Source organism: Phragmites australis, chromosome 13 (genome assembly GCF_958298935.1).
Source record: "Phragmites australis chromosome 13, lpPhrAust1.1, whole genome shotgun sequence".
NCBI lineage: Eukaryota > Viridiplantae > Streptophyta > Magnoliopsida > Poales > Poaceae > Phragmites > Phragmites australis.
Genome location: NC_084933.1, coordinates 25,845,899 through 25,869,594, shown reverse-complemented (window position 1 = coordinate 25,869,594; position 23,696 = coordinate 25,845,899). Strand labels below are relative to the sequence as shown.

The following is a 23,696-nucleotide window of genomic DNA, read 5'->3' as shown; positions in this document are numbered from 1 at the left end:
AGGTACGAATATGCCCACGAGAACACTAGCTGTGCCCGTCACATTTGATTGCCATCCTACTTGCGATCGAATGCGATGGGTAACTATTTATCGTACAACGACTCTGAGAGTATTGCATGCTTCTCCTCTCCGGTCTCCATCCGCTATATGTACGCTCGTTTCGAGAGTACACGTGGGATCCAACCATCCGGCCGCTACGTTTTGTCTCTTTCTTCCTACATCTTCCACAAGTAATGTGCCTACTTCCTGATCGAACAGGTCCATGTCGTAGCTAGGAGGAGAGGCTCAAGCATAGTTGTGTCGTGCCCGTGCCTGTAACAACCGCTACGTGCCTAAGTGGCATAGTTGTGTTTCCTTGCTCTGGGTCGCACTAGTGAGCCACGCTCACATGAGTTAGATTGTGTGCATGCAATATTTTATTGTTTGGTTGTCTGTATATCTATAGTCTGGCTAAGTAGAAAAGTTGTTTAGTTGATCTGTGAACATGAATTTTTAAAAATGAGATACAAGGTAGTTTATTTGGTTGTCTGCATGCATAGACGATACAATGATCTCCTAGTTGTTGTGGTGAAAATACTTTCATCACTTCTCAGCGTTGCTAAGTCCCAAGTAAAACATATTGCTAGCAATATCATGATGACTACAGCATGAACTAAAGAATGAAATAAGCAGGAGACATAAAAAAAAGATCTAAAACATTGAGCCATAATTTAAGTGGTTGATTCATGATCTAAGCATAGATCAGTTCATGATGTATAATCAGATATTGGAGGGGCATATGGACCACCTCACGACTGATACGATCTAAATCTAGCAAATTATAGAGAGTTTCTTGTCTCTAAACAAAAGAAAAGTGTCCCAGTATCACCTACATCCATCCACCGTCACCTCCCACTTACTGCACAAATTATCACCTACTCCACTATCATCACTCACCGTGCCACTGGGCACCGCCTACGCTCGGCGGGGGCCGGTAGGCCGAAACACCTACAATTTTAACGGGTGATTGGGCCCCCGCGCAGACCACCTCGCGCCCCCACTTACCAAACTCACGTTCGGCCCGAACCGTGCGAATCCTGAATCTTAGCGCGGCAGCCCGCACTGAGGCCTGCGCCGCGCCGCTACACTTGCTGGCCCGCCCCCTTGTATGGTTTCCACACATTTTGCCAGGCCCACCCTTGATCTGATAAACCTAGGCGGCCAGCGGAATCACAATTCACAAGGGCCCAGTCCGTACTGTGTTGCCGTGGGCTTACGGTGCACAGATCACGCGCATTTTTCTTCGCACTAGCCCCCATCTGCTGGTCTGTTCCTTTGCAGATGTACGTCCTATTTGCTCGAGCATTCTTCCGTGTATCCACAAAATTCGACAAGAAATGGCCAACCGCCAACAGGGCAGTTCATCGGCTGGACCTGGACGGTGTACGGCAAGTGGTGGATGATGCTAATTAACAGCCGTTCATGATCTCTTCAACTGCTATTCTAGTCTGTCGTCCCTAGCTAAAATAACCATTACTTGGTACATGCGTATGCAACGTACACTTGCTTTGGGTGTTAGGCTTCCTTGTTGTGAGCTAGTGACCTAACAAGGCATTCTTGGTCACGCGAAAAGCGCTTGTACTCCAACCAAAATTGAAGGCGGTTGATAGTCCTCTCACCTCACTCGATGACCAACCTGCATAAATACGATTTCCAAAACTTTATTCCGAAACTAACTACTGTACGTCTCTTTTCCACCTGATTGCGTCGATACGTAAGCACGAAAAGTACCGGAGCTGCGCAACAAGAGGGAAGGGAAGAATATCCCAAAAAGAACATGCACGCAAACAAAACATAGAGCCGGTCCATCGACTTTTGATTTAGCTATACTTTCGTGTGATTTTCTAGTATACACAGCTTATCATTTCCTCTCATCCGGAAAGGAGAGATGTTGTCAAGATCTCAAGGATCGATTGAAGCAAACTGAAGAAAGGAGAAGGCTACACAGAACTCTTTGAGTTCTTGCTCATCTCGATCGGCCGTGCAGAAAACGCACCACCGCGATGTCAGAGCCCAGAGCTAGGTGTTCTTGGTAGGCCTGAGCGCGATGACGAGCCCTGGGAAGACGTCGTCGGGGTCGTGTATGTGCGGGTTCCGCTCCACGATGAACGGGTCCCCGCACTTGTCGCTGATGCTGTGCAGCGTCTCGCCTTCCCTGACCACGTACACCTCCTCGCAAGGCCGCGCCGCGGGGCCGCCGAGCCGCGGGCCGTGGAACCGCACCACGTCGCCGTCGTCCGCGGTCTCCGCGCGGAGCGCGCCCAGCAGCACGAGCGCGACCAGCGCCACCGCACACCACCACGAGGCCGCGTCCGCGACCGACACGGCCGCCGCGCACAGCTCCGCGCGCCGGCGGCTGCTTGCCTCCGGGGCAGCCATGCGGGCGTGCAAGAACGAGCCCGTTTGGTCGATTTTCCTTTGGACTATGTGTTGCGTTCGGAGTGGAAGTTGCTTTGGCTTTGGGAGCTTTGGGGCGGAGGGATTTTATCGAGCGGAGCGGCACGGACGTGGCGGTTTGGCTTGGCGGACTTTTGGTGACGGCTTGTTAAACGTGGGAGCCCACGCGAGACTACGAGACCAGAACCCAAATACAAAATCCCGACTAGAACCCGAAACATGTGACGTGTGTAAAATTAATCCTGAACCCGAACCTTGTGAGGACGTGAAACCCGATGGAGACCCGAAATCATATAAAAACAGGAAATTCCAGCATTTAGTCATACAAGAATCAACGATTCAGCAATTCAATCATATAGGATTCAGTCATACAGGACCCAAAATCATACAGAACCTATCATGAATCAACAATTCAGCTACAACATGATTTAACCATAAATAATCATTTCAACATACAGTCATACAAGATTTGCAACCATCAGGATTCAGGATCATCATTTCAACATGCAGTAATACAACCATTAAGATTCAGAATCATCATATATACTGCATATATACAACCAATAATCATCATTTGATATTTTGATTCATTTCAGCATGCAGTCATACAAGAAGTGCAAAATGGTTTGACCATAAATCCATAATAGCAAACCATCAGGATATCAATTTAAGAATAATAGCTACAACATGTCAACATGGTTTTATCACTTATCAGCATGCAATCATAAAGGAAATGAGTTGTAGCCTTAATGTAAGAACTCATTACTTATCAAACAAATAAGCAAACAATGTGATCATAATAGCAAATCATCATATTAACACTTGACTGATAAATAACAGCCTAACAGGACACTTAATAGTATCAGTATGCAACTTGACAACCTAACACATCAGAGAAGAACATGCATACAGAAGTGAAAGGTAAATAACAAATGACAAACCAGCACTTGATAATCCTGATCCACACATGATAGACAAATCATAAATAATAGTTTCACACTTGACAATATGCAAGTGGTCAAGGCGACAAGCTACAAGCCAACAATAAAATAAGTAGTACATTACTATTTATTATACCACATGTCTTAAACAATGACCAAATAACAATTAACATATTGAAATGTAAGCAACCATAAAGAACATCTACATTGCTAAATGCTACTCAATACCAAATCCAGCACTCAAGAACATCTACATTGCTAAATAGCAATCAATTTTCATCACTGATTATTAGACTATTGCGTATGTGACTATTGCTTATGTGACAATTGCTTTACAAATATCATAACATGTTTGAAAATAGAAGTACAACCCATCACCAGAATAACCAAACATTTGAAAATAGAAGTACAACACTACATCACGTCACAAGCATTATGCATTTAGATTTCCAAGCATTATTTGTGACAATTGCTTTACAAATATGTATAGACAAGATCGACCGGTCACAAGAATAACCAAGCATTTGAATTTATACATCAATAGAATCACTTTTGTCATAAGCAAACCAAACGAGAGGAGCTGGATCAATTTGTCAGAGATGGACATCTATATGCAAAGAAAAAAGGGTACCTGCAGAGTCCGGAAAAATTGGTCGATGACTAGATGGAGACAATCTGGCTACCAACCTAGGGTGCTAGTGTCAGTGTTGGTCTCCAAGCGCTTGGATCAGGTTAACGATCAGCAAAACAAAAGCGGTCAGCGACGGTCGATGCCAGAGGAGGCGGTATAGCTAGATCTGGCGGCCACTCGGCCAGGAACCATGTAACTGAGGTAAGTATTGTTGGTGTAAGGAGAGGGAGAAGAAAGGAGAAGAGGGAAGGAGAATGAGGCGGTGTCGCGGTTGACTCACCGGTGATGGAGGGCAGGAAGCCAAGATCTGCGGCGGGTCGCGGGAGCATAGGAGCGGGCGGGTGTCGACCAGGCAGCCCAGGCGAGTGGCGCGGATCGCGGCCTCAAGCCAAGGCGAGCGGCACCGTAGGACGGTGGTCGGAGGACGGGCTAGCGGAGATGCTGGGTTTAGGCTCTTACACCGCCTCCCGCTCGTGCCTCGTGCGGTCGCCACTCGCAGAGACGCGGACTTGCCACGCCTCCGTCGTCGCTCCCAGCATCAGCTAGGGTTAGCACCTGTTGGGCATGCCTGCTACTACTGGGTTGGCTAATTGGGGCGCCAGGCGCTGGGCCGATGCATCGGGCACCCGTGGAGGCCCGTGGGTCAACTCTTGGACCCAACCCTAACCCAACTCCAAATCAGGGCCCCGACCCGTGAGCCCTGTGGGGCAAATTTTGCTTCCACCCCGCCACTGCCAGATGCAAAACCCACGAGGAACTGACCCAAACTAACTTGTTGCCAGGCCTACGTTCATTTACGGCGGTTAGGTGCTAAGTACGGCTTGCTAATTGCTGTGCAAGAGATCGGTTAGTCATGAAGGTCCAATCCAGTACGGGAATTAAAGGATATTAGTAGAACAGAAAAAAGACCCCTTTTTTTTCGTTCCCCCAGGTAAATGAAACATCGAAATAGACACTATACGTTGCGATATTAAAAAGTGCTAAAACTCAGTAACAGTTCACTATAAACGGTGATCTATCAAGAGCACATATTTGACATACTGGCATTGAACTGATGTGGAACATCACGGAAGTTCGTAATTGGAAGACACGGCAATTTTCTTTGCTTCATATCGAAGTATAAATCATGATCAAGTGGACGCCACGGTGTGTGCAGGCCGTGCTACTAAGATTTGGAGCAGGGGACCAAACACCCACCGTACCATTCGGTAGGTTCTACCCTCTCAGGTGCGGCAGTTGCGAACATTGCCCCTCTTTACAATGGAACCGTCCTCCTCCCCAGCCCGAAGCAAGAATCTAGCCAACGGTGGCCCGAATTGGCGAGGCATGCCGGATCCGTCGCTGTGCCGGCACCGCGCCCACTGCAGTGTGCCCTGTGACAAATATTTGCATTGAGCACGCCCGTTTTCGACTGATATGTTTCCTCGCGTTAGCTTTCAGTTGCTTTCATCGTAGCCTCGAGCCTAGGTAGCGTCCAACTCGTGCGTCAATTCGGCAGTAGAGAACAAAACTCTACTGGCCAAGAGTCTCCGTGGCGGGATGGCAGAGACACAGTACGCGATACGGAGGACAGGGACTTCAGTGGAAACGAGCGTGCCTGCCGTGCTCTTTCTCGTCGTCCACTTTCAAGAGCACTGCAGCCGAGGCTTTGTTGAGAGGTGTGCGCGAAATGAAGTGACGAGCAAAATCTTACTAGTTACTACAGCATACACGTTCCGGATAGACATGGACATCGAGTGGCCTAAAGAGGATAGATATCCTGGTTCATCTATAGCTCACTCCAAACCTGAATCTGAACAAATCGCAGACTCATCGATTCAGAATTTCAGATGCAGACAGACTGCATCCGGCCTGCTTCTGACCTAATTCTCAAAAAGAAATGCCCCAGCGTTTAAGTTCCTTGTTTATTTTTGTAAGGAATCAGCTGGAGATGAAAGTTCATTATTGCTTATTGAATGGGCCAATAAAAAGGACTCCAAACAGGATGATCGGTTGCAACGGACTCTGATTTGGCCGGAAGGTCACAGCTTATTGATTCTCCACCTTCTTTTTCGTCCTCCAAATTAAGCCGGTCTATTTCTTCAACATGAGCTAATGTATGCTTTCCGTCCGAGAATGTCCAATCCGGGAGATAACAATGCACCACCCAAGGCATCAGCTTGACTGAGCTCTAACGAAACGACCCTAACTTTGTTCTATCTTATTTGGACCGGGGATTAGCACAAGATTTGCGTGGAAATCTAGGCGCCGGAAGAAATACAATATTCTGCAAGGTGACAAAGAAAAAACCATGGTTGCAGCTCACAAACTGCTTTCTTAAAAAAAAGGTAAATTACTGACACCAAACTTGCACGGGCGGGTCAAGTACGTCATGGTGCTTGTAATGCCGCTAATGGCAACACAATTGCACCGGAATCGTAGCACAAATGGATCCAAAACAGGCTGACTTATAAGTAAGAACACATCATTGAGCCCAGAATAATAGCAAGTATTAGCAGAAGAGTGCAGAAAGGATCGGAATACTACTGAGAAGGTTAAGGGCGAACCTGCGCGCCCAAGTTCTCAAGCCTAATTTCTCTGTTTCACTTCTCCCTCTACAAATATCATTAGACTTTGAAATTTTGCAGCACGATGCGTCACTCCATCTCCATTGTCCATGAATTTTGACTCGGTTTTTACGCGTCCTTGCCTCCGGCAAATGGGTATTGTCGGGTATCTCAGGGTTGGTTTTTGTTTCATTTGCCAACCACCCCAGGAAGCAACTTGTCCGTTTCATTTCTCCCTCTATAGATCACATCAGACTCTGAAATTGTGCACGATTATACGGGTATTCGCCCCCCTTTTCCATGATATTTTTCTCGAATTTTGCACATCTGTGCCGCTGGAAAATGGGGATTCACCGGCAAGACGGGGGCATTTGTTGTTTCGTTTACCGTCCACCCCAGGCAGAAGTTTGTCTTTTTATTTCTCTCTCTACAGATCACTTCAGACAATGAAATTTTGTACGGTGATGCGGCGCCGCATCCCTCGTCTCAACATTTTTCGTTCGGTTTTTGAGCATCCATGCCACCGGCAAATCGGTATTATCTGGTATCACGGGGGTGGTCGTTGTTTCATTTACCGACCACCCCAAGAGAAAATTCTCTTTTTAGTTTTTACCTCTACGGATAACATTAAACTCTGAAACAATTTTAAAGATCCTCTTATATATATATATATATATATATATATATATATATATATATATATATATATATATATATAGGAAAACTAGTATGTACTCCTGGGTGTATGTACTCTCACCTCTCATATACCACTTTTACACGTGTGTTATACTTCTTTATCACTTTAAATATACTTCATTAGTAATTATAAGATACTACAATACAAATCCCACAAAAATTTTTATGAAATTCCATGATTTTTATCATAATTTGCGTATATACTTCTTTTATGTATAAAAAAGAGTATATAGCAAAAATGAAAGGCTAACATTGAATTTTTTTTCATACAACTCATATTGGAGTATCTTAGAATTAGTATTAGAGTATACTAAAAATGTTAAAAGAGTATAAAGTGTTTGTTTATGTGGTATATTGCATGTGGGAGTACATACTCCTATGAGTATAGAATAGGTGTCCTATATATATATATATATATATATATATATATATATATATATATATATATATATATATATATATATATATATATATATTAGCATCTTAAGTTTTCTATTAACGTGATGGGCTAGGCTAAATCATCATGTTCATATAGCCCAATTTAGCATTTTTTTTAAACTTCCTCTTTATGAAATATGATGCAAACGATATTATTTTGAATTTTTTTTATAGGAGATCTTAAAATTGACTCTAGTATTTTTTATAAAAAAAATATTTTTTAATTCAAATTCGAAAACTGGTTAATTTCTAAATACAGTGTAGATCAAATTAGCCGATATTCGTGAATAACAAACGGTTTTCAACGATTTTTTAAACCTTGCCTCCTGGGCCTCCGTTTGACGTTGTTGCTGAGATATGCATGACATGCGTAGGGTGAAAACGGCATTTTTAAACCCTGCCTTCTTGTACAGATGTGTCTCGCTCCGTTTTCTCTTCCACTGTGTATCACGGGCTGAACTTCTCAACATCTGGGGGCTGCAGCGTGCTGTAGATTAAGAGCAGAGTGCTTAGTATGGAAGAACACACAGATCGACTGCGATCTGGGATTCTTTCGCAAGTCCGCTTACCATCTCCCAGAGACATACTGACATTCTGAATTTCTGATGGCTCACGTTTGATCGTTTGGTTGGCAGTGTGGTAAATTAGGTATCATCATATCAGCACTCTGGTGCATGCATTAAGCTGGGGTACAGTAGTGTTTCTCCAACAGCATACAGGTGACTGTACTTGCCCCCCTCTTGGCCAGCATTACATGAATCGTGGTTATTGCTGCCTCACAGAGAAACGTACTAATATCGGGTGTACCATTACTGAATGGCATTTCAGTGAACTGAACCAATAAAGTGCATCCGTTACCACACATCATCAAGCTGCGGGATGGCAAAAAAATCAAGATGGACAATTTCGCGAGAGCCCTGACTGCGCTTGTGGTCAAAATAATACGGTTTTCCCCTAGTCGGAAACCTCAAATTGCAGCAACATGAAGCATTCTTGATTATTACAATAGCATGCCCGAGGGGCAAATATACAAGGACGATGGTAGCACCTATTGCATTTGGTGCCACCACCAGTCCTTGGAAACAAATGAATGATTATTTCACTACATCTTGCTCTAGGTCAGAATCTGTCCATCATTGAGAAACTATAGACTAGTAGACTACGGACTAAAGAAATGGAGGCATGAAACCAGAGTCACGACTCTTTCAGGCCTGCCTTCTGTAGCCCCATTGAGTTGAGTTGAGTTGACACACGTCCCACTCCAATTCATGCTAGGAAGAAACATAACATCCTAGCTAATTCATTCTCCATGAGTAATTTGAGCATCCTTCAGCTGGCGAGCAAGTTCGTCCTATGGTCTGATCAGGACAAGATGAATGCCAGGAGCACTGCCAACAAGTGTGACAACTTATGCTCTATGATATAGTTTCTTCTGTAAATAATTTCCGAGCTGAGGTGAGATAGAATTTGCAGCACCCAGAACACACTTGTTGTAAGAGAAGTCTTCAGTGGTACCATCGTTCCTTTGCACAATAAAGCACCTTGTGTCTGGGTGACTGCAGCAATACCATCAGCAAAATACTCGGGCAAGCCTCAACGCATTGCAAAATTCCTTTACATCTTACAACATGTATCGTACTAAGCGGGTCTTTTGATCCTTCCGCTGTTCCTCTGCTTACTCACCAGTTTCCGTGCTGGGTTGTAAAAAACTCGTTTGTTTCTTCACCTTTGACTATTGAGTAAAGTTCAGGTGGGATCTCCCCACTGTTGCTTCCAAAAAAAAGGTACTAAACAGAGACATTTCCCGCCTGTTCAGTTTGTCTGACGCAAGGGGTAATCCACTTTTTAGTGCTAACGTGAAAATTCTACAATTCTACCATGGCCATTCGGTCTATGTGTGGAAACATTATTGTTTGCTCAAACCTTGAGAAGTTTACAGTGCTTGCAAGGCTGACAACGATACGTGCTAAGATCAAATTCAAGAGGCGCAATCATTTTCCATGTTATTTGGACAGCTAAATGGTGACATTTGCATATCAACACTAAGAATAGTAGCAATATGCTCACCCACATGACAAATATATATACAAAACGATGTGTAGGAACTATGAGAGATCTTATTTTTGAAACCAAAAGAAGAATCCTGATAATGCAGTCTATTATTTCACAATCAGAATTTAGATGAGTAGAATGGCAAAGCCATTCTAAAAAGAAAAATAACAATTACAGTTACCACCTTAATTTCTCTGACTCCAACACCGATCTTTTCATCCCCTCTGGGATGAAATTTCAAGGCCTCGATTAAGTGTGCTTTATCTGGCTCCACCACCTGTCCGTTTAATGGGTACCTTCATGCAAAGTTAAAAAGACATTACATACAGGACAATCAACCTAGAACTTCAGGAAGGAAAAAGAAATCAAAGCAATATGCGTAGAGTAATTTAATAACAAAACAGTAAAATTAACTCCATGGAGAGTGATATGGGCTTACTCTCGTAGCATGTTCCGCAAGGAAGTGCGCATATCAATAATGTTGTCCCAGATACCAACTTTAGCATGAAGAAAGTCCTGATCAATAGATATGCTCCCACCATTGACAATAACACTTCCTTTAGACTTGCATGCTAACCTCCATCTTGAAGCATTTTCAGTACTTTGTTTGCAGGTATCCATATGATTCTTTTCAAAATTCCGAACTTCAGGGCTGCACAGGAAATCATAGATGCTCCCATTTTGTTCTGGTTCATGTGACTGCAAAAGAAGATTTAGAATCAAATTAAATATCTGCACATCCTTAAGCATATCTAAAATGGTAGTGTATTTGTGCATCTAACAATAATTAATCAACTACACAACCAAATAAAGCAACCCAATTCCTGCCTGAATTCAACTTAGGACAATTACATCAATCAATAGCTCAGCTTAATTAATTCAAATATCACAGAGAACGATGCTGCCACAATTTTGCAATTCCCAGGTCCTGCTCAAAGCTAAAGCCAATATTGATAATTTGAAGACTAGAAACAAATACTATTCAGCCAGAAGTTTCGACACATTGGCCAATGAACACTTATTCCATACACATTCCTCAAGCATAGGGCCTAATAGAAGCTCATGGGAAAGTTTTTTAGGGAAACAAATAAAGTGTGCTTCTATGCTCTCTCAAAACTAAATTGCACACACTTTAAAGAAGCAAGGGAAGTAGTGTTGTAGTGGGTTATCACACATCAAGCAAGCCCTTTGTTTGCTTTGAAAATTGTGTATCTTCACCTTTTGGGAGTACACTGAAGTATATCTTGAAAATATTGTGCATCTATGATTCTTGCAGGACATTTAGGATTCATACCTTCCCAGAATGCATAATTTCAAAAGGCCCTGAGGTCCCATTGAATGGTTCTTTTCCCCAAGCAATTGCATCTAGACTACCACAGAGATTGTCCACTGAACACTGCTTTGCAGCATTTATAAAACTCTGCGCAGGCCTCTGCAGAAAATACCATAAAATAAAAATGTGCTTGGAGTACCAAAAAAAGGCAATTCACGTAAACAATTACTAGGAAAGTCATAGAGTACTCACAGAAAAACATGCTTCAGAAAATGGAGAAGAGATTGATAACCTATTACGCAGCTGCTTTAAACCATGACTGCTTAACGCATGGAACTGCCCACTCACAGACAGACCATCTGCAACAATCAGCAAGTGCTCCCGACGAATATTCCTTCCAATATCAGCTGTTGTTGACCTTAAAGACTGTATAGAACAAGTAAAATCAAACGCTATAGGTGAAATAATTACAGGCAATCAAGCTTCAACGCTATGAAAAATAAATCTCCATCAACAAGTGAAAACTAAAACCAGTGGCAACAAATATGAGGCACATACTTCAACAAAGTAATTCCATGCTGAGTCTATGCCATATGAACAGAAAATATCATATACAATCTGTGGTTGACTCCGCTCCCAATCAATCAACTCCATTATTGGAATGCAAGCATTTTGTAGAGTAGCCCAGAACTTCCCAGTCTTGCAATGTTCTGACATAACTACTTTCACAAGAAGCTCACTATCATGTTGACACTGTATCTCAACATCCTTAAATTCCAAAAACCCTGCACAGGGAAAAAGTTAAGCAGTCCCACATAAAATATTATCAGAATAATAGAACCCCAGCAACGAGTACAAGGAATTGGAACTTCAAAAGTGCAGTTTCCGATTAAAAAACTTCAAAATAATAGTCCCCGGAGGCAAACCTCACATATAATGGTTCAGATACAATTCGTTCAACAATATAAAGCAATAGATTCAGAGTTATAACATGTGCAGGACATCTGGAACCTTTATGGATCTCTAGACATGAGTTTCTACAAGCTACAACTAATCCTACTTTTCCTTGGTGGTAGAAGTCAATTTTTGTAACCATTTGCACCGCATGTTTGTATAAAACATCACCTGATGATATGCCACATTACATTTGTACGAAATACTCTCTTGAAATCATCTAATACTTATCAGAAGCATCCATAAAATCGATACAGCTTTGTGTATGCCAAGTAATTGCATTTTTTGATTCAGTTCCTTGCCAAATCAGTTGGTTATTGATAATGACTTTGTTTAAGGCTGTTATTGGTGATAACAAGCCAGCTTTTGGACCTTTGTCAAGAGTACTAATTATAACTGAATGTGTATTATTTTCATAGAGAACTTGGGAACACATCTGGTTCAAACCACCCACTAGGTCCTATAACCTGATAATTTTCTTTGTTCTGAAATCAAATCAACATGAAAAGTTCCTGAACATTTGTAAATGCGATCAACCACCAACAGAAAAGTCTATTGCTTTTGGAACAAACAAAAATATAAGATTCCTGTCAATAGAAACCTTTGCTTGTATGTCCATTTTATTCCATGTACAGAAATTCCACCTCGTTTCTCCAAGCAGCTAGTGAGCCTGGATTTGCAACTTTATATGGTGGAATACCAAATTTAGAACTGCCTATAAATTTATCTGAGGATTTTTCAAGTTGATTCCACGGCCAAATAAGAGGATTAGCATTGTTATAGCAAATGGGTCGTTTGCACTTGGTATGTTCGTAAGATCTCGATATATCTACAGATCTGCAATCAGCCAAACCCCAAATTTTATATTAAGTAAAGAAGTTTGATGGACATGCATGGAAGCTAAATTGTATAATTAATGTTTGCTTAATGTTTACAGATTTCAGACTACAAAATCATGTGATGTTTAAATAATAAATAAAAGTCACATGATGAATACTATGATTTCACAAATGGTCAGAAGGCACACATCCATACAAGCTGCAATTTAGAAAAGAATTATATAATCCAGGCCATGATTTCAAAACAAGGAATTCCTTAGAGTAATAAATATCTGGGATATAATTTGGAAAATGTATCAAATCATAATAACCTTTCAGTAGTGTATCTAGTATGGTTGGAATCACCCTATTCTTGACAGTGTCCAACTGAAACATAGTGTTGGATTCAGCTTGTGCTACCACAGTGACGCAGCAAGCTGGATATTTAACACACTTGTCACCTACAGAACATTTGCTGCAGAGAACAACAGTTACATGTCAAAAGATATGACACAGGTGCTACATTGGGAGAAGTAGAATGCATACTTGTAACATGGCACATGCATAATTACAAAATTGGAAAAATTGCATAAATATCGCTTCACTACAAAAACATAGACGCTCATTGTAACACAGATAGGTTCATGCTTACCCCTTCTTAATACGAACTGATGGGATCACATTGTTTAGTTGGCTTCTGGTGGCATTATATCGTTCTGTAAGCTCTTCTACAACAAATCCCAATCCTAATCTTTTTATCTTCATCCTTTCCTGTTCATATGTACAAAATGAAATGAATATTTATATGCCAACTTAATGCTCCCCCAAGAAAAGTGAAGTTGTGCTCATTTACTTGAAACGAATGTGACCTGGCTTAAATGAAAATGAGTGGTCCAAGGACTTCCTTTTTTTGTTTTGTCAGATCCATCATATCTAATACCAAATGCAGCAAATATTAATCAAATGCACAAAAATATTAAAATGTTAGATGATTGGAAAAACAATATTTTAGTGAACTAACAGAATCATGATGGTTTCAACCAAATCAGAAAAGTCCACTCGCTCAAGATGATTCTTAACTTCCAGTGATGCATACTCCAAACCATATCTATACTTCTTTAGATGCTTTGACAGGAAGAGCAAACCAACATGATCCCAAGAATTTGTAGCCTTGTGGCACTTAAATACTTCCTGCAAAGCAAAAATTAGAACATATAGTATCAGAAAAAAAGAGGAAAGGGGTCAGTAGTATAGTAACTCTAGACCATTAACAAACAGAGAAAAAGAATATACCTGTAAATTCATGAGAGGAGAGTCCTCTAAACCATTCACTGGGTGATCTAAAGCTCCATATGCAGCTTCTGAAATGGAACAAGCAGCCCAAGAACCAACAGGGGCACCAAGATCACCTGCTAGACCACGATCACAGTATATTTCATCAGCAGTATTATAAGAGAACTGCATTATTTGCTGTCCATAAGAACTTCTAACCGTCCCATCATAAGCAACATGCAGATCTCTCAAGTGATACATTAATTTTCTTGTCAATGTCCCGGGTACATCTGCATGCTCAGAGAAGAAGTTAGCCCTCCCAGAAATTGCATGCAAAAGGCATTCTAATGGATTTAGACCCTCAATGAAGGAACTCCTGACCACAGCATAGAGGTCCTGACCTCCCACACTTTCATTGACGCCCTCAGTGATTTCAAAATCTAATGACTTCTGCTTATTCCAGCAAATACAAGATAGTTGTGAAGGAATCCTGAAGGGAAATTTGCTTGCTGGAAGTTGAAGACCAACACATGCAGTTTGTTGGACATATTTCAACATGCTCCCCTTGCTTCCCGCATTAATCATCACCATCATTGAATTATCATCACCCACGTGTTGTTGCACCATCTTTAACAGATCATTGAAGACATCCTTAAATGCCATGATTGAATATCTGACAATTTGTTGATTGCTCCAAGTAGAATCAGATTCTCTGTAAGAATTAGATACACCTTCACTTTCCTCATTACACTTCAGCACAGGTATGTTAACTGGATCCAATAGTATCTGCTTGATTCGAAAAGCTTCTTCAGCTTCATCCAGTGCCAGCTTAACTCCCTCAGTAAATTTTCTCCTCGGGTGATGGCCTGAGAATATATAGAGATCTGCGAGAGAGACACTTAAACCCCTCATGTTTAAGAACTCACAAAGTACTTCCTGAGCAGAAGAAAGGAAGTCAAGCGCCTTGCAACCATACTGTTCGAACATGACAGAGAAAAGTCCAGATGTACTATTTTGTAGCCACTTAGACCCCAATGAGCAGGTAAGCATTTCACCATCTATGATATGTAACTTCTGATCACAACTGAAATTCATGTTGGGAGGAAGAAGCATGCTGAAAAATTGTTTACCAGTCCACAGAGAACCTTGAGAGTTTGTAGATTTAATGATTGCTGGTACTGGTGTAGGTGAGACTGAAAGGCATAACATTTGAAGTTGTTGAATTTCAGATTTCTTCAGGAAAACCTCTGTACTTGTTAACAAATGTGCACCAGCTAGAGAGTCATGTGTTAACGACACCAAACTTCGACCATCTTGCATATTCAGTAGTTGGTGGCGTAGACTTACCAGCTCTCCAAGCTCAATTCTTGATTGTATAGATTGTGGGATATATCCATGCAAACAATCCCCATCAAAGTCTCCCATAAAAGGGGTACAACATAGCGGATTGATTGATACAACAGATTGAATAGGTAGAAGTTTTGCAGACAACGCAATCAGAGAATGCTGATGTACTGAAGGAGGCCTATTTATGAGAACAAGATCACCATCCTGCAATGGTCTATAGGCAATGTCACCAATTTCTAGCTGGTTTGCCTTCCGGACAAACATTAGCTTTCCATTTCGCCGAATAAATAGTTCCTCCTTGGCAAGAAGGTGTAGGTTGCACTTCAAATTTATGTTTTCCAAATTATAAGAACTAACATGTTCAGAAACAACCAAGTTTAAAGCTAAATCTGCAGGAATGCCAATTTCGCATAACCTAATCTTTGGGTCCCCGACCATAATACTCCGAAAAGCATTATCAGATCTTTTGCTAAGAACAGCATCTTTTAGCCATTTCGTTCCATATGTATCTGTGGATGTATCCCCGTCTGTCTTTTTAGAGTACAACTGCAAGAGACAAATTTGTTAATGAATAAAGTTAAAACATGTACTTGTAACCACAATTGTAACCTTAAAGTCTTAAACTAAAATGGTCCTACTAGAGTCGCAACAGAATTACCAAGTAAGTTAACAAAGTTTCGTTTTTCTGTTTTGCTCATTCTTAAGTAAATTTCATAGACTTCCATCAAATTAAAGGTTTAAGTTCCTTCGGTGCAACTTGTTTGCTCGGAATACTCTCCCTCAGAAATTAATTTAATTGAGTCTGAGAGGGAAGAAATGATAAGCAGTTCTGCAAGATGCAAATAATCTCTGAAGAAAGCTGCCAACCAAGGTGGGAGATTGACCAAAACTTCCAGTGATTGGTGTCAGTGATGTTCTCTTCTGACATCAGGTGAAGTGCCAAAACAAACCAAATAAACTTACCTTACATTTGTCTGATCCAACCAAATAAAATAGTTTAATATAGTGGTTCATCAGCAACATTTAGATAAAAGTTATTTTATTGAATTTTGGACAGAATAGAAACTAAGGTTCAATTGATTGTCATCAAACATAAGATTTTATCTAAGGATATACCACATCTGACACATCAGGAGAACTGCATCATGCTATATGGATATTTGCAATAAAATAAGATGTTAGCCTTCTTGCCTTGGAGGATTTGAGGCATTCTGAAAGTCGACTTGAGACAAGAGAACTTGCAAGAACGCTGAACTGTGGATGCTGCCTAAAATCATCAATTCTCTTTGTAACATCAACCATCCTCCTGTAAGCCTTTGTTCGGTCATCCTACTTCAAACAAGCAATGAACAAAGCTGCGGGTTTACAATTGAGATGCCAATATAGTCCAGATATGTAATAGAGCTTAGAGCATGTGCATGAGTGAATCAGACCGCTATAACATGCATGTTGCACAAACCTATAAGGAATCCCAATAAAGTGCTATCTCCATTTGGCCATTAAAAAAGTGTATGAATATCAGACAGAACGATGAAGAAACAATTTCATAGGATGTGGCATCAGTACCCTAAATTACTGTTTGATGATTCATAGGAAGATTTAACTCAATACACCCTACAGAAGGTTAGTTTTCGATAGGGTCAACTAAAGGAAAAAAAGGTTAGTAATCATACCGGGGCGGAAACAAAAAATTGATGAAGTTTGGATAACAGATTTCACCAAAAAAGATGTAATACTTACAAAAGTTAACCGAGGACCATCTGAAAGCCCATAGCCCATCTCCACAACACGATGGCGATTAGGGGTCACTGGCGAACATGATAGGAACAGTAGCTCCCGTCTTGAAACAAATTGTTTGATAAGTTCAGGGTCAATTTTCTTCAATATGTGAAAGACCTGCAAATATGTCAAATGAAACAAGGATTTAAATATAAAAATACTTTCTCATTATTATTTTTTTGAAAAAGACATTTGCAAGTATGACCAGCAGATTGCCCTTTATTGGTCCCAGTTATTTTTTTATGTCGTGAATATTTAAAACAATAATTCATCAAGAAATTTTTAGAATAACACAGGCAACCCCATAACCCCTTTCATGTAGAATCTTTTCTCACAGTTTTTTATCACTAGGTTATCTAATCTGAAGCCAAAACAGAACAGCCTTTACTAAAAATGAATTGCGGAAAAGGGATACATTACTTGGTAAGGGGACAATATTATCTTGGTCATATTGGACTGGCGTGTCTGGTGCTCAAAAGGTACAAAATCCCAATAATCCTGGGGAAGAACTTCAAGCGAACCTGTACCCTTGGGCTTATTTGACACTCTGTCAGCAGCTTCTGCAACAATCAAACTTCTTTCCATCACACTTGGGTTTCTGTGAAGTTTACTCTTGGATAATATTACTCTTGGACTTGACAGCGTCTTAAAGATTACACTGGGATAAAGTTTAGTGCCATCCTTCTGTCCAGCAAAAATAATGGGTTAAATACAAGGAGGCATAAATATGAACCAAAAGGTCTAAGCATGCACTTACCGAGCAATATTTGCAAGTTGCTTGAATTGTTGCTCTCTCCGATCCCTTCCAAAAAAAGTGATGTCTCAGAGAAGGAAAAGGCCATGGTTCTCACTCAACACATCAGTGTATCCTTATGCATGCGTAAACATTAGTAGATCCCCATGGTTATACCAAAAACACGTTTATTAATTTTGGGAATTGGCAAAAACCATGTGAAGAAAATGCAGTAGTCAGAACAGAAACCTACGCAAACACTTTTTGTTCCTAATTTCCCAGAAAGGAGCAACTCAGATAGTATCAATGGTTCCCAAAGGTTTATATGCATCTCTCATGTAACTAGAGCAATCATGTGGGACTATACCCACCACTACTTGCCTGAGCATGGGTCAAAATGTGCCAGGGAGTTGCAGTTAGCATGTGCTTCCTGCTTCCATATGTCAAAACTAAATACACTTATGGGTGAAATCACTTGTAAGGAGTTGAACAACGCCAAAGTAGTCTATAAGTGGAACTCAGTAATCATATAAATCTATCATGCTTGATAGTCCCAGCTTGAATGTTTCAGATAGGCTTAATATGATTGTATCATTAACCATTAGTACAAGTCACAAAGTTATCAAATGTGAAAACGAAAAGCATTGTCTGAATGCAAACATAAATTATATTTCAGGACTAGTGACCAACATATGAAACAATGATCAAAAGACGGATACGGCAATAAGCACCAACGCATACAATATTTATCTTCAAAAATAAAGAATTACACGGCTTTCATATGCATAATTTCTGTAGTATCTTCTTTAATCCCATAAAGTTCTTCCGATATTTTCTTATTTCAAATGTAAATCTCGTGTTCCCACAAATTCATCATAATTCCCACTTAATTAAAGACTGGAAATTTTTTAAATGGTCAGTACCTATTGAAAAAGAATAAAAATATATATGAGAGGTGAAATGTGGCAAATAAATTCATCAATGGGCAGTAAAAGTTGGTTTCAGAAGAAAACAGTGCATGACAAGATTAATATAGATGCATCTGTAAGTACTACTGTTATTTGTTCTGAGGCCTTTTATTATTTACGTAGGACTTTCTAGCCCCTGTTTAGTTCATCAGACCAACAAAGAGAACTCTTGAAAAAGGTCCTGATTATCTGAAAGTGATTTGGTGACAAAACAATGGCATCTAAGTATTTTTGAACAAGAAAACACAGTGCTCAATGAGCATGAAACTAGGCCAATCAGGAAAGTGCAAACCTTCATATCTACATTTTCCTTCGGACTGAGACAGCCAGGACATATTTGATTCAGAAACTGCACAACTTCATCTATAAAATATGGATTGTGCACGGTTGCCGCCAGCTTAGTCACACCAAAATGACCTAAAAGTTTGACAAGTTGATTTCTTTTGCAGTGAAAGGAACAAAAACAACATGATTTGACACTGCATGCTTAATATTCCTTACCATCACAGTCACGTATGTTTTGCGATCCACAAGTATCACACTGCGGCGAACCATTTGGTAGCCCCAACTTTGGACTAGTGACATCACCCACTTCTATTATGCTTACGCTGCACAATTTTTCCTGAAATGTTAAAACAATTGTATAAAAAATTATCTCTGGACAACACAAGGCGATAAATAGAATAATCAAATTACACTATGTCCTGACTTGATGGAAAAATAAGCATTTACAACTATGCCTAGAAGCATAGATTATAAATTCTAGACTAATGTTCTTCACAAAAACGACAAATATAGTACGTAAATTGAAGTTCTGCACTTTGCTTTCAGGGAGTAAACTTTTACAGCTAAGGAGTCCTAAATCTTACCATATCTGCACCAGTCATGAGGTCAAATTTTATGGCATTCAGCTCAGCTGCAGGAAGATCAACGTCATGATTTAGCTCCTCCATCCTGCACAGTAATCACATGATAAAATACCATGATGACAGAAGTAGAAGCTTAACAGAAGGAATAAGAATGCAGAAGTCATTATGTTAACAGCAGAGTATAAGATAGCTTTGAATATGACAGTTGAATCGCAGTTCCTTTAATTAACTTAACTCAAGAGTCAAAACCCAAAAGAAGTGAGGCCCTATATTGACAATAGACATGTTCGATTTCTCCATGAAATTATTTAGTGAAAAAAGAAACTGAAGAGCTCCATTTCAAAATGGAAAATGGAAATTAGAGTAGCTAGATCCTGGAGCATATCAAATGTCCTTCAGAAACTACAAGACCTAAATGATGATATGCGTGATAGGGTAGGGGTAGCACCAATTGAATAAAAGTTTGCACAACATTGGTTGAGATGGTTTGGACATATCCAACGGAGACCTCCAGAGTCACCTATGCATAGCGGGAAACTGAGGCGCACTAATAATGTGAAGAGAGGCGGGAATCGACCAAACCTAACATGGGAGCAATTTGTAAAGAGAGACTTGAATAAATGGAATATCCCCAAAGAACTATCCACAGATTGAAACGTGTGGAAGTTAGCAATCCACGTGCCAGAACCATAATTTATACTTTAGTCTCATTGTACCGTTATTACTTTATTTTTTACTATTACTAGTACATTTATTATCATTATTATTTTCTCATAATCTTTTTAGCTGGATCCTGTGGGTTTCATCTCTAGCCTACCCCAACTTGCTTGGGACAAAGGCTTTGTTGTTGTTGTTGTTGTTGTTTTGATGATATGTACTGAACAAGCAGATCAAGAAGAAGTTGTACACGGAGATTCATGTTGGAGATGTAATTCGATTTGGGCAGTAAGTTACCCGTTCATTATTTTGTTTCGAAGGAACTTGTTTCCCTTTTCATCTTTTTAGTTGGATCTTGTGGGTTTCATCTTTAGCCTACCGCCAACTTGCTTGGGACAAAGACTTTGTTGTTGTTGTTGTAGCTACAGGACCTAAACCCAAAGGACAGATTCTTTAATTAACTTAATTGAATAGTCAAAAGCCAAAAGAAGTGAGGCCCTATATTGACAATAGACCTGTCTTTAAAATTTAAATGAAAAGTCTATCCCTGAAACTGCATCGGTGCAGATAATCCTAGTTTGTTTTATTGTTTGCAGGCTACACTGTACAGCATTTAAAATATTAAAGGTGCCCTCTCAATAACAAGATTTCTCCATGAAATTATTTAGTGAAAAAAGAAACAGAAGAGCTCCATTTCAAAATGGAAATTTGACTACTTTAGTAGCTAGATCCTGGAGCACACCAAATGTTCTTCAGAAGCCGCAGGACCTAAAACCAAAGCAATATAGGTTATCTACAAGGAACAATACCAGCTTAGTGAAAGAAAGTGGCTGATTCTATGTGTTACATTAACGAATATGGAATACACCCCAAGTTCCCAACCATTCATATATTCCATCAAAAGGACAGCACTGTGCCTCACTGGAAAAAGTTGCTAACGATAAGTATGTCCCTAAACACACTGGAAGCATGTATCTTTGTACTCCATATCACTAACTGCTATTCATAAGATAAGAGTTACATATCCAAGCAATCAAACAGCATATGTAATGGAGAAAGGAACGGTAATCCAACACCCTGTTTTAACCAAGCGTAAAGAAAGTATGAAGTACATCAGTCTGCAACTATTCCACACATGAAAACCTCCTATTGGAACACCGAAGTGAACAAATAAAAACACAATAATGTGCATACCAAGTAATTCATCCGAAGAATTTAGGGACAACTACGGCTAAAAGTGACAGTAGAAGTGCTGACCACAACTGTGCTCCTATAACTTATGTGCCACTCTCTTCTCTGCAATCACAAAAGGTGGTTGCCCCTGTACCATAAGATCAAACAAGCTTCTGAAATCTGAAGACAAATAAACGTTTTGACATTCGTGCCCACTGATCTTTTTTTTTAGGGAACACAGTAAGGGAAGCCCTTATTGTTGTAATTTTATTAATATAAAAGAAACGAACTATACAAACGGGAACAAAGCCCAAAGAGGAAAGAAGAAAAGGAGAAAAATATACTACACGATCAATCCAGGAGGAAACCGAACCGCTAAGAAAATTGTTCATTCTATGCAGATGAAGATTTACATTATCTATAAAACAAGATTTCTAGTTATGGAAAGAAGGAGTTGCTCTCTGAAAGATCTTCCCAGTGCCCACTGATCAAGCAAATTTCAGGCACTTCTCCAATGTAGCAAGGAATTACACAGGATCACTTGTGAAGGCTAACTTCGAAGGATAATTTACAGGAGCAACCAGCAATTGGCCTTAAGGGGTGGAGCTCCATATTCGAGAAGCATCGACTCTGACGTGACAGGGAGCTTGTCAGGCCACCAGCTCAGGGCAGTGCCCGTTCCACAACCACTGGGCCACAGGCCGTATAAACAAGTAACTCCTTGGAGCAGCCTCTGGTAACTCGAACCACGGAAGAAATGAGTTCCATCGCAGGATTGGGTGGGGATAGGGGATTAGACGAAACCCATCAGAATTCAGAATTTCTAATTTTCTACCGTTGAAACATGGAAGCCAGGATCATCGTCTGCAATGGGGGTGGGCTTGACGAGAAGAGGAGCACAGCGCTGCATCTTCGCCAACGGGATCCAAAGCCACCAGTTGCCACCGTTCGCAAGCTCCTTCTACTCACTGCTCGGCATTTGATCACGTGCTCCCCAGAGCTTCAGTTATCCGGCACGCTAACCTCGGCGAGAGCATGCGCTAAAACCCTAGGCGTGTGATCTCAAACCGTCGTGGAATCCCAAGCCCAAATGTAAACCAGGCGCCAAATCAGGAGCCCAGCCAAGTGCGGCTGCGAAACAGAGCAAGCAGCACGGCGAAACAGAGCAAGCAGCACGGCGAAACAGAGCAGAGACCAAAAACCCCACTCAGCGATCAGAAGGAACAACACAGCAATCAAGCATCGCACACAAGCATTGAACCATGCGAGGACCAGGAACCGTGTGGACGCGAGGAAACGCTCACCTGATCGCGCCGTCGGCGAGGCGGCGGGAGCGGAGAAGCCGAGGAGGCGCGAGTCCTTAAGAGCCGCCGTCACTCGCGGCACAGCGGCGGTGGCTGCGTAGGATGCCACCCTAGGCGACCGTGGGAGACGCAGAAGGCGGCGGCGGCGGCGGCGCCTATTCGCCGACGATCTCGCCGCCTCGGCCGTCTGCTGTTCTGGTGGAAGGGGCGAGGAGAATCTCTTTTTGGGGGGTTTCCAACCCCTCGGGGTTTGGCTCTCGCCTTCTCGGTGTTTGTGTATTTGCAACAAGTGCGTAGCCTGTACTCCCTCCGCTGATAAATACTTATCACTTTCGTTCAGATTTGATTAAATTTTTAAAACTTTGATTATAAATAAATTTTAAATATTTAATTTAGAAACATAAAATTATATATATATGAATTTATCTTAAAGATGATGTTATATTATTAAATTTTTACTAGAAATTATAACTATAATAAATAATAATAATCAAAGTTACACATCAAAAATAGTAAAAAAATTAAAAACAATAAGTATTTATGATGGTAATTAACTAGCCGATTAGAGACCGCGGTCTGCAAGTGCAGGTCCCATCGATAGCAAGACGACATCTTACCATTGGTAGCTACATCCTTTTCCCACGCGGTATTTTAGAGTATTAATTGCTCCCTTTAATATGAAGTAAGTGTTGTTTTTTAATCGATATCAAAAGGTAAGGGGCTATGCTAATCACTGCGTGTCTACGTATGCTAAATCAATAAAATAGCAAGAAAAATAGTGATTTTGCTCCTATTTTGATCTAAAAACT

The 23,696-nt window shown here is 40.8% G+C and overlaps 2 protein-coding genes across 5 annotated transcripts; both read right to left on the bottom strand.

Moving 5' to 3' along the window:
* Positions 1-1,829: 1,829 nt before the first annotated feature.
* On the bottom strand, positions 1,830-2,569 carry LOC133888845 (uncharacterized). The gene has a single exon (XM_062329217.1). It carries the CDS (start codon positions 2,416-2,418, stop codon positions 2,059-2,061), a length of 360 nt encoding a protein of 119 aa, XP_062185201.1. The 5' UTR covers positions 2,419-2,569; the 3' UTR covers positions 1,830-2,058.
* Positions 2,570-9,737: 7,168 nt separating this feature from the next.
* Positions 9,738-23,161, bottom strand: LOC133888046 (DNA-directed RNA polymerase IV subunit 1). 4 transcript variants are annotated; one of them, XM_062328144.1, is made up of 19 exons: positions 22,888-23,161; positions 21,153-21,178; positions 19,754-19,838; positions 19,386-19,506; positions 19,177-19,301; positions 17,941-17,985; positions 17,604-17,867; positions 17,145-17,300; positions 16,596-16,733; positions 14,079-15,950; positions 13,807-13,976; positions 13,655-13,718; positions 13,438-13,556; positions 13,118-13,260; positions 11,572-11,798; positions 11,266-11,439; positions 11,035-11,172; positions 10,180-10,439; positions 9,738-10,036 (listed from the first exon to the last, which is right to left on the bottom strand). In XM_062328144.1, exons 3-19 carry the CDS (start codon positions 19,835-19,837, stop codon positions 9,859-9,861), a joined length of 4,278 nt encoding a protein of 1,425 aa, XP_062184128.1. In that variant the 5' UTR covers position 19,838; positions 21,153-21,178; positions 22,888-23,161; the 3' UTR covers positions 9,738-9,858. The 4 variants fall into 4 exon arrangements, with proteins under 4 accessions (XP_062184128.1, XP_062184127.1, XP_062184129.1 ...); XM_062328143.1 differs by lacking the exon at positions 21,153-21,178; XM_062328145.1 differs by lacking the exon at positions 21,153-21,178 and having other exon boundaries at positions 17,604-17,864.
* Positions 23,162-23,696: the final 535 nt, after the last annotated feature.

What these genes read in the sequence shown, in the direction of transcription:
- LOC133888845 (XM_062329217.1), bottom strand. Translation starts at nt 2,418, where the DNA reads ATGGCTGCCCCGGAGGCAAGCAGCCGCCGGCGCGCGGAGCTGTGCGCG.
- LOC133888046 (XM_062328144.1), bottom strand. Translation starts at nt 19,837, where the DNA reads ATGGAGGAGCTAAATCATGACGTTGATCTTCCTGCAGCTGAGCTGAAT. An exon ending in TAATATTGTCCCCTTACCAA is followed by an intron (nt 17,301 to 17,603) that starts GTAATGTATCCC and finishes ACATATTTGCAG; the next exon opens with GTCTTTCACATATTGAAGAA. An exon ending in CATGGAATTACTTTGTTGAA is followed by an intron (nt 11,440 to 11,571) that starts GTATGTGCCTCA and finishes TGTTCTATACAG; the next exon opens with TCTTTAAGGTCAACAACAGC.